The following is a 9,362-nucleotide window of genomic DNA, read 5'->3' on the forward strand; positions in this document are numbered from 1 at the left end:
TTAACTGCAGGAGAGCGTTGACACACGAGCCCTCAATTGACGAGTGGAAGACGGGATGGTAATTCAGCTTTATTCCACCAAAGAACGTAAAAAATGGAAACCCCCGAAGCCCATCCTCATAACAACTTAAAGTATAAGTAACTTCATAGTCCTCTATCGGCCAAAATCACTACACCATCAAAATATATACACCCCAAGACGATGGCCCGTCCCACACCTATCAGATCATCACAGACACCAAACACCAATGTCATGGCAGCCTTATATAAACTACACGACCTAACTATTCAGAGCACGAACCTATGAAATATTCCTTTAATTTAGCACACTACTATTGACAACATCGTTGCAATATTAAGAAGATGAATCACACTGAATATAATTGTCATTTATCCAAATGAATGCATTGCTTAAGTTAACGTAATCAAGAAATAATTATGCAAATTAGACAACATTCTTACATCGGGTAAAGCACAATGTAAGTGCCCGACACTTAACGCGACATGAATTCAACCCGGCATAGAACCACATTCCAGCGCTGAAGCAGCTAGTATAAGAACAATACCAATTCAGCTGATAAGCTACGCGCAACCACATACAAACATTGGCATATGAACAAACTACGTTGACGTGCCCCAACATAACGTCATACTGAACTATTGCTAAACGATGACCGTCAGCATTACATGTGGAAGTAACCAAAGTACTTGGGGTAAAACGCCCATCTGTTACAGTTAGCGCCTGAGGTTGAGGTGTTCAAGCTAGATGATCACCCAGTCCAGACCATCCTTTGTCGCAGAGGTCGCGAATCGACTGACGTGACAAAAAAGGACCAAGACTGGGTGATCTAGCCTGGACGCCGAAGCCAAAGGCGGTAACTGACTTATACAGTGATTTCGTTGTTTGGCAAGAGTAATTCGTTTCATGAAATTGCCGTTTTAGTGACTTAAGTCGGACTAATTTTTCAGTTATTATTAAAATTCACCTTAATACCTATGGTGCCGTGACAAACTACATGGGTTTACCACATACGTTTACTTCGTATTATCGTCAATGTTCGCATTAACCAACTTAATTTGCTGTGAGTTCATGTCCAGCTCATGCTGGCTTCCTTACCGCATGTAAGTGAGAAGGTCTGGAGAAACTTGCGGATAGTCTTGGGTTTTCCCCGGGTTCTTGAGTACGGCGTAAAACACAAATCAAATAAATAAATAACCAATTTCGTAAGTTTATCGAACAGAGTTTAAAAATACCCAATAAGTTAACTTACGTTAGCCTGAAAGAATGCTGCAAATTTCTGTTCATAATCACTTCAAACACATTTTACCAGCAGAGCTTGATGTATTGAAGGACTGAAGGAAAATGATATTTTCTCAAAACGGCAATTTCTCTGAACAAATACCACAGGCCAAAAAAAAAAAATCCCCATCAGCAATATACTGTGTACCGCTTTAAATAAATAATTTTGTGGATATACATGAAACAACTCATTTAGAAGCTTTTATAGATTCTTTCTGATTATTTCTGCAAATAATGAATTTGCTTGAAAAATATATCCAGTAGCTCGTCTAAAATTTAATCCGCTTTTTGTCTTTAGTTGTTTTAAATAGCTGGGATAAAAGGCGCTATGCTCGACGCGGTGTTGTTGTTGTTGAAAAGTGTCAGTACCGAGAAAAGATAGTAGGATGATATGATTATGGCTTTATTGGGCTTCCAGAGAAGGGCCGGTTTAACGGGACCAGCTTTCTAGTGCTTTTATACTAGCAGTTGCAAACGAGGACTACGCAATAGCTCAGATGGTAGAGAGTTGAACTACGGACATTGAGATCCGATTTCAAAGTAGTCAACTTTTAAATTGAACCCGCGAAATTAGTACGTCACATAAACACCTGGTATACGTCATTTGAACACCCGTTACGCATCGCTTGAACACACAGTACGTCACTTAAACATCCGGCACACGTCACTTGAACACCCGGCAAACGTCACTTGAACACCTGTGAATAAACCGCGGCTAACAATGGAGCCAGTGTGTAAGGGCGAGTTACTGACGAACTTTCACACGTGTGCACGTCCTATACATGAAGATACTGAAGAAAGACAATTAAGTGGCCGCACTCGTATTCCCTACTTCATTGAACGCCAGACCGCGCAAATGATCATGCACATCGCTTAATGTCACCAAGGTCACAAGATCGGTTTAGTGGAGGGATTTATGCTCCAGCTAAATTCATATTTAAAAATTTTAACTCATAATGACAAAGTAGCTGCCCGGCTGGCAGAGGCTTGTTCACATATATTGATGTCGACAGAAAAGCAAAACCACACGTGCTTACAAACCGATGTAACTCGTTAGTTTTGTGTTGGAGTGATCGACTGCATGCCGACATGTGGTCATCGTGGGGCCTCAGTGGCTCAGTCGGTTAGCGCGCTAGCGCAGCGTAATGACCCAGGAGCCTCTGACCAATGCGGTCGCTGTGAGTTCAAGTCCAGCTTGTGCTGGCTTCCTCTCCGGCCGTAAGTGGGAAGGTCTCCCAGCAACCTGCAGATGGTCGTGGGTTTCCCCCGGGCTCTGCCCGGTTTCCACCCACCATAATGCTGGCCGCCGTCGTATAAGTGAAATATTCTTGAGTACGGCGTAAAACACCAATAAAAAAAAAACAAAAACAAAAAAAACATGTGGTCATCAAATATAGTCCTTATACCTCTGTCCTTTAATTGCAACTCAATTCATTGTTTCAAATGTTGGAAAATGGTACACATTTATACAGATCAGTCACAAAACGAAACAATGGACAGTTTGAGAATGGTGCTTGAGAAGTTTATTTCAGGCAAACGCACAAACAAAATACATTCATTATCACCACTTTATCTATTCGGTTAATGCATGCAGAAAATATACAGAAAATCATCTAGAAACAAACGTTTATCATGTTTCATCTGTTTCTGTCATTAAATCCATATATATATTTTGCTTTCTGTTGTACAACTTGTATACATTATGTACCACATATTACAGAAAAGTATATGTGGATTACGTATGGACGACTGGGCCATACAAGTATCAATGCATAAATATGTAGCTAAATATATGATACAAATAGATCCAACATGTTGTTTGTCTTGACTTAAAAGTGAAGTAATACGTTGCAGAAAAGTGGTCAAGAGACAAATGTATACGTAGACTTTCATCTGTCGCTGTCATGGAATCTACAACGATCTATGTTCTGGATGAACTCACTATACATGGTGTAATTCAATACAGTTGTACATCAATCTGTACACGTTATGACATAAACGGGTTTCTACACAAAATTAAAACTTTAAATAAGCACACTTAATTTTGGTAGTAACAGTTTAATAAAATTCCCTTCTTTTCTTGAAGAATAGTTTCTTAACAGATTTTCGGTTATGTTGAGAGTGCTAGGGAAAGGTTCTAGTTGAGTGCAGGTATTAATACCTCAAATATTTTCTGGGACATATAGTTTGGTGTTCGGAGAATATAAAGAGATACATCGCAACAGGACCGCTACAGCTGTTGAAGGTATTTCCGGGCGCACTCATGAAGGTAGCCATCTTCAGGGTAGGTGATCAGGTCCAGCTTACCGTTCTTGATCACGTACGCACGCTCCGGCCAAGCGGCGAACAGCTCGTTAAATTTGTTCTCCATAGTGTCCACAACAACGGGAATTCCGCTTTCACAGTTAAGATCTTCAGAGAAGGTTCCATGTTTGTCCTCCGACAAAAGCTTCCTAAAATCAGATGTGTAATCTCAGAACTAAGCCGCAAGTGTCCTTATAGCTCGACTCCAGGATACATACACCGTAAGTCGTTAGCACATACAAGGAGAGACAAAGTGGGAAAATATAAAGCAAGAAATATTAATGATAAAACTGTTTCGATTTTCTCATGCAAGGCAAAATTTTATTCAGGAAACCACTTGATGAATGTGACCAATATAAAGCTAAACGTGATCTCACAAACTGATGGCGTAGCATTCAGATTGCCCAGAGAGAGCTAAGATTTCCAGCGTTTCGGGTAGTATATCCCGAAAATCTTTACACAGGCATTTCCCCTGTGCTGCTCTTTACTCATTGGCTAATATTTATTACCCACTCGGCTTAGATACAGATGTGTCAAAAGTTGCCATCCGCGAGAAAATCGCCATTTCTAGTCAAGCCTTCGTACCAAAAAATTCTTACTACCTGAAGCCCTGTACAGGGTTCTGGCAAACGATCACAGGTTTTACGAACAGTTTTGACTGTTCAGGTTTTCAACTTTGTTTGTTTCCTACCCTGTCCCGTTATGGTGATTAATTTCGTATTTATCACAATATTAATAATATGGCTATTATAAAGCACCGATGCCAGGGTTCTAGCTGGTATCTCCATCCTATACAACATTTCCGGCTGACTGAATGGTGTTTTTATGTAATGAGAGATAAACAATTTAATTAGAAAGTGTACATTCTTCCTAGCCATCAACGTACATGAAGATATTTTACACAATATTTACTTACAAATATGACAAAGTAAATCGGTCTTTAAACGTTTTGAAAACCTTACAAGTCCCATATTTATTGATATGGTAGAACGATTTTAGAAGTAGGCAAAAGATATATGACCTTTTGAACGAAGCAAGTTTCAACTAAAAAAGTTTGCCGTCACGTAACCTACAAATATGGTAAATTGGACTTTACCACATTGATCGCACTTTGCGACAAAAGCACAGAAACTAAATAAGACCCAGTTTGTGATAACATGTCATTCTCCGTCTGGTTGCATACGCATAATATTCTAAACCAAACATTTTTACTCACGAGACAAATTCGGTAATCAGTGCATTTCCACAGTTTTAAAGATGTAAATGTTTATCTGCGTATTAAATATCAGAATTAACCGTTCTGGAGAAAAAGACTAAACTGCATTATGGTGGGAAAAAAAGATTACGCATCTATGCATGGACATAATGAATGCTATTTCCCTTATGTATAGGGTCATATGTAAAGGGTATACAATTGCTTCGATTTCGATAATCAGTCGACGTCATTTCTGGGTTTCATAAGTGGTCACTCTTTGCACTGAGAAATCTAATGCTGTTTCTCTCACGTCTCTAAATTTATTTGTAAATGAGATATAACCATTTGTGGTTTCTATAATGTCACAGTTCATGAGGCTACGTGAGTCTCGAACGAAATTCTGTTTAGGCCAAATTTTTCATTTTGATATAAAATTTGCGTGTTGGGTAAGATTTCAGGTTTTCAGTTAAAATTTCTGTCTTGAAAACAGATTTTCATTATTTTTAATGAAGTATGCTTGCTTACATTTTTTGTCAGCTAAATTACTTCCGTTTATGTGTATTACATACATCCAATTTGCAGGCAAACTCAAATTGTGTACACGTACTCACAACAGCAAATTTCTATATTCACAGATAATCCCGAAATATTCCATAAGCGTATATATGCTTATATGAGTACCTGAGAGCAGCTACCCTGTCCTTGTGGGTGAGGTGCTGTGGCAATGAGCTTCTCTCCACACCCAGGGGCCATTCGTCCTTAGCGTGGGCCTCCAAGATGTACACCATGAGGAAAGAAGCTCTCTGCCGGTACTGCAAGTAAAGCTCACGCAAGCCTCCGTTCAGCACAGAGACCTGCAACACAAACTTGCTAATACTGACACCAAGAATCGTGAACATTCACATTCAAGAACAAAGTGTGGATGCATCATCTTATTTTGTACATTTAATATTCATTCCCTGCTATAAACTTTCAGATAGTAAGCAAATCACCGTTAAGGTCATAAACCGGTGAAACAAAATCCAAAGTCAAAGGCCAGCTCCAATGATAAAATAAGCATCACAATAAATCTCCAAAATTTATTTATATACTTGTAACGAAAGAATTACCTGGAAGTAGAAGTATGGAAGTTTTCAATGATGCGGATGTTATAATCGAAGTGTCAAAACCTGTACTTAGTCTACACCTCATGCTCATAGGCGTATTTATGCTATAATGTACAGATTTACATCAGAATTACCTATAGGCCTCTTCAACTGCGCCCAAAATTGCATGTCATTTCATATGAATAAATATTTGAGAAACACCACATCCAGCAATTATACAGAAATAAAAGTCATAGTATGAAATGAAATCTTAAAATATCCACTGTTACACATTTATTATCGCTGTGAAATAAGAACAACTCAAACCTGGAACGGAGGTCAGCTTCTTGACGCAGCAAAGACCATCAGAGGTTTTCCATCTTCTGGGAACAAATCGGTCAGTTTGAGCTTGACCAGGTCTGTGCTTAGCAAAGGAACATCCGGACAATTATCGCCCATGCGGAGGTCGCCCTCTCGACTGCGATCTTTGCTCATGTAAACCACCAGCTCTCGTACCTGTAATGCAACAATGAGGACTATAAATTCCAACAGACATGTATATATACGTCCAGAATAAAAACACTATAACGTAGATTTGCTGCAGCATTTAGTTTACAACTAATAATCAGGTGTACAACGTGATACGCGAATGTGTATACCAACAAAGACGTTTCCCTTCAACGTGTAGTATAAAGCTCTTGTGCTATTTCGGCTCATTATTATATACAAAGCCATATACAACTGCCACCCGATTATCACTGACAAAGTACAAAATAAACTAACAACCAGTAAGTATCATTATTTCCTTTGTGTTCAAGACCAACCAGTAACACATCCATTGTTACATCGTCCTCGGTTTATATCCATAAATATCCATAAAATATTCCGTATTAAAAAAATAATTTTTTTATTATGAAGGTCTAATCCTTTATAGTTTTTTGACTTATTCCGAAGAGCTTGAAATTAATGCTACAATGAAGAAATATTATACTCTCAGATCGCACAAATCTGTCGTGAATATGGATTAATGATTTTGTATACCATAGCTTGTGGCATACCGTTTTATCGTCCCTAAAGAGATAGTTGAGACACCTGTACTGATGGATGTTTGCGGATGTAGGCTCAATCTTGTGTTCTCGGAGCACCTGTATTTGTATCTTGTCCTCTATGGATCCTGGTGGTACTGAAGCATGCCCAGGTAACCCGTTTCCTTTGTCATACAAGCACTGAGTTTCTTGCGAGAATCTTAGCTCGTTTTCTCTTTTCAACATCTTCATCACCAATTCTCTGTCAGTGGTAAAATTACCTGGGTCGTCTTTTCTGGCTTTGCTTGAGTCATCTACTCCGTAATATCCGAAACCAGACTTCCCACTTCTCTTTGAACGCATTCTTTTTGTAATACCTAAGCGACCTTTTCCACTGTGTTTAGAGGACATCCTAACCACACATTTTCGGTCCCAGTCCGAATCCGAATCCGAAGTCATCGTTTGTCTGAATTCCTGGCGCTTTCTTCCACGGTCTGTGGACTTCTTAGGTACGGATGTTCTTCCGTGATTTCTGCCAATATTCAATTCCTCATTTCGGAATCTACGTCTTGCACGGTGCTCTGATTTTCTACCATCGTCGCTGGTATCGGGGTCAGTCCATGGTTTCAAATACCGGTTTCCTTGTTTCCCACTTCTTTCAGAGGACATACGGGATCTACTTCTTCTGCGACACGATCTGCCTGTTTTGCTGTCACTTTCGGTAACATCAGAATCGGAACTGTACCTTGATAGACGGCGAGTTCTTCGACCATGACGGGCATCTGATCTGTCCCTACTAAGATGGTTAAACTGGTGTTTCCCGCTACTGACCGAATATTTTCTTTGGTCCAAACTTGAAAGATCATCTTTCTTGGTAAACAGATCCACGCCTGCTGACGATGTGTTGTCCACGACTGGATGCCGTCCAGTGGAATCTAATGAGGTTGAACTCGTCATGCTTTGGGAACATGCTAAGCCATAAAAGCGATTACCCCTTTTACCACTGGACGCAGACAGCATGCGAGACATACCAAGCTAAAGGTGACGCCACCCGCTTCCTCAACAACCGGAAGACTCACACACCACGATCTTGTCACCGAGAGAAGGGTACGTATCTATAGCCACAAGCCCATTTCTTTGACCTTTAAGTGATAAAGTTTGTCTGGAAAAGATATAAGGAAACAGAACTAGAGGAAATGCCATCACTAAATCAATAAAAACACATCTTTTTGGTAAATCAGATCCCAAACTCTTGCATCATTCGGGTGAGGGTAAATTATGACACTTATCCCATCGTACAAGACCAGATACACGAATGAATGAATGATTATGGCTTAACGCCACATCGACAATATTTCAGCCATATAGTGGCGATCAGATACACGAAGGCGTACAGATCATGAGACATCCCTTGAAACCATATACCACATATGTACATGAATATCACTACGGCCTGTTCATTAAAGCTTACCGGCATGATACATCCCAGGTATACAATATATGGGTACCTGTCTAAAAAAAAAACACTCAGTTTTCTAACATCTACCAGGTAAACATTTTCACAGATTGTCGATCATATTCCTTCGTCTCGATCAAGCGCATATACAAATAAATTTACCTATAGTTTCTGGTCGTCTATATCACTTAAGAAAATGTCCACTACAATCATACGTATTTGTAATTATATAGGCCTACCCGGTTATGACAAAGGTCATTAACGTGAAGCTATCCGTCTATATAGGCATGTTGTACAGGTAGGCCTAAAGATTGTGCAAGACCTGTAGGCCTACAAGTAAACGACCTGACAGGCATGACAATGGATGATAGCCTCAACATCACGCCAACGTTGTCTACTGCTATACACTCTATATTAGTGATATTTACCCATGGCAGCTGGTAGAAGCCGGATATAAGTAGTTACTGTATGTCGTTCACAGCTGGATGAAACATATGAATGCTCTAACTCGTACATTTCCGCAAGTCAACAAGTCTCGGCTGTTGTTCCCCTTGTGAAGGTGCTGCTCATGGATGTAGGCTGGGCAGTATTACTCAAGACAGGACTGTTAATAAATGTTAATAGATTGTGGAATTTACAGAAAATCAGCACAGATACTATTCACAATAATAATAATGTCTACCAGATCATAGACTGATCATGCTTTTGCTCGGTATGTGAATATATAGGCCTACCAACACCAACTTATTTGTTCCTTTATTTTTTGGAGTTTTTTTTTCATTATATACATTCTGCTTGCGCATTTTTTTTTCAGCTGAAACCAAATTGGAATCTTAATATGATGTTAAAGCTTAAAACAATTTTGCAAAAAAATGATGATTTTTTTCTCTCTGCGTGTATCTGCATGGACGTAGGCCTATATATACCTCAGTGGTGTCTGCTACAGATCGATGCCATGAAGTGATACGGTGACATTTGTTAACCTCACTACTTTGTAT

The 9,362-nt window shown here is 39.5% G+C and overlaps 2 protein-coding genes across 5 annotated transcripts; both read right to left on the reverse strand.

Annotated features, from left to right (window-relative positions):
• Window positions 1–2,701: 2,701 nt before the first annotated feature.
• On the reverse strand, window positions 2,702–8,877 carry LOC135470424 (uncharacterized). 4 transcript variants are annotated; one of them, XM_064749354.1, is made up of 5 exons: window positions 8,793–8,877; window positions 6,942–8,070; window positions 6,211–6,399; window positions 5,480–5,652; window positions 2,702–3,752 (listed from the first exon to the last, which is right to left on the reverse strand). In XM_064749354.1, exons 2-3 carry the CDS (start codon window positions 7,935–7,937, stop codon window positions 6,223–6,225), a joined length of 1,173 nt encoding a protein of 390 aa, XP_064605424.1. In that variant the 5' UTR covers window positions 7,938–8,070; window positions 8,793–8,877; the 3' UTR covers window positions 2,702–3,752; window positions 5,480–5,652; window positions 6,211–6,222. The 4 variants fall into 4 exon arrangements, with proteins under 4 accessions (XP_064605424.1, XP_064605427.1, XP_064605425.1 ...); XM_064749357.1 differs by lacking the exon at window positions 8,793–8,877 and adding an exon at window positions 8,604–8,751; XM_064749355.1 differs by lacking the exon at window positions 8,793–8,877 and adding an exon at window positions 8,527–8,751.
• Window positions 3,530–5,697, reverse strand: LOC135471081 (type I iodothyronine deiodinase-like). Its single transcript, XM_064750129.1, has 2 exons — window positions 5,480–5,697; window positions 3,530–3,752 (listed from the first exon to the last, which is right to left on the reverse strand). Exons 1-2 carry the CDS (start codon window positions 5,695–5,697, stop codon window positions 3,530–3,532), a joined length of 441 nt encoding a protein of 146 aa, XP_064606199.1.
• Window positions 8,878–9,362: the final 485 nt, after the last annotated feature.

The sequence above is a fragment of the Liolophura sinensis genome, chromosome 7 (genome assembly GCF_032854445.1).
Source record: "Liolophura sinensis isolate JHLJ2023 chromosome 7, CUHK_Ljap_v2, whole genome shotgun sequence".
NCBI classification, from domain to species: domain Eukaryota; kingdom Metazoa; phylum Mollusca; class Polyplacophora; order Chitonida; family Chitonidae; genus Liolophura; species Liolophura sinensis.

Bases quoted from the DNA above. Each gene is read 5' to 3' on its own strand.
- LOC135470424 (XM_064749354.1), bottom strand. From the start codon at position 7,937: ATGTCTCGCATGCTGTCTGCGTCCAGTGGTAAAAGGGGTAATCGCTTT. The intron at 6,400-6,941 runs GTATGCCACAAG...GTTGCATTACAG, and splicing joins TCTTTAGGGACGATAAAACG to GTACGAGAGCTGGTGGTTTA.
- LOC135471081 (XM_064750129.1), bottom strand. From the start codon at position 5,697: ATGTTCACGATTCTTGGTGTCAGTATTAGCAAGTTTGTGTTGCAGGTC. The intron at 3,753-5,479 runs GTACTCATATAA...ATCTGATTTTAG, and splicing joins GACAGGGTAGCTGCTCTCAG to GAAGCTTTTGTCGGAGGACA.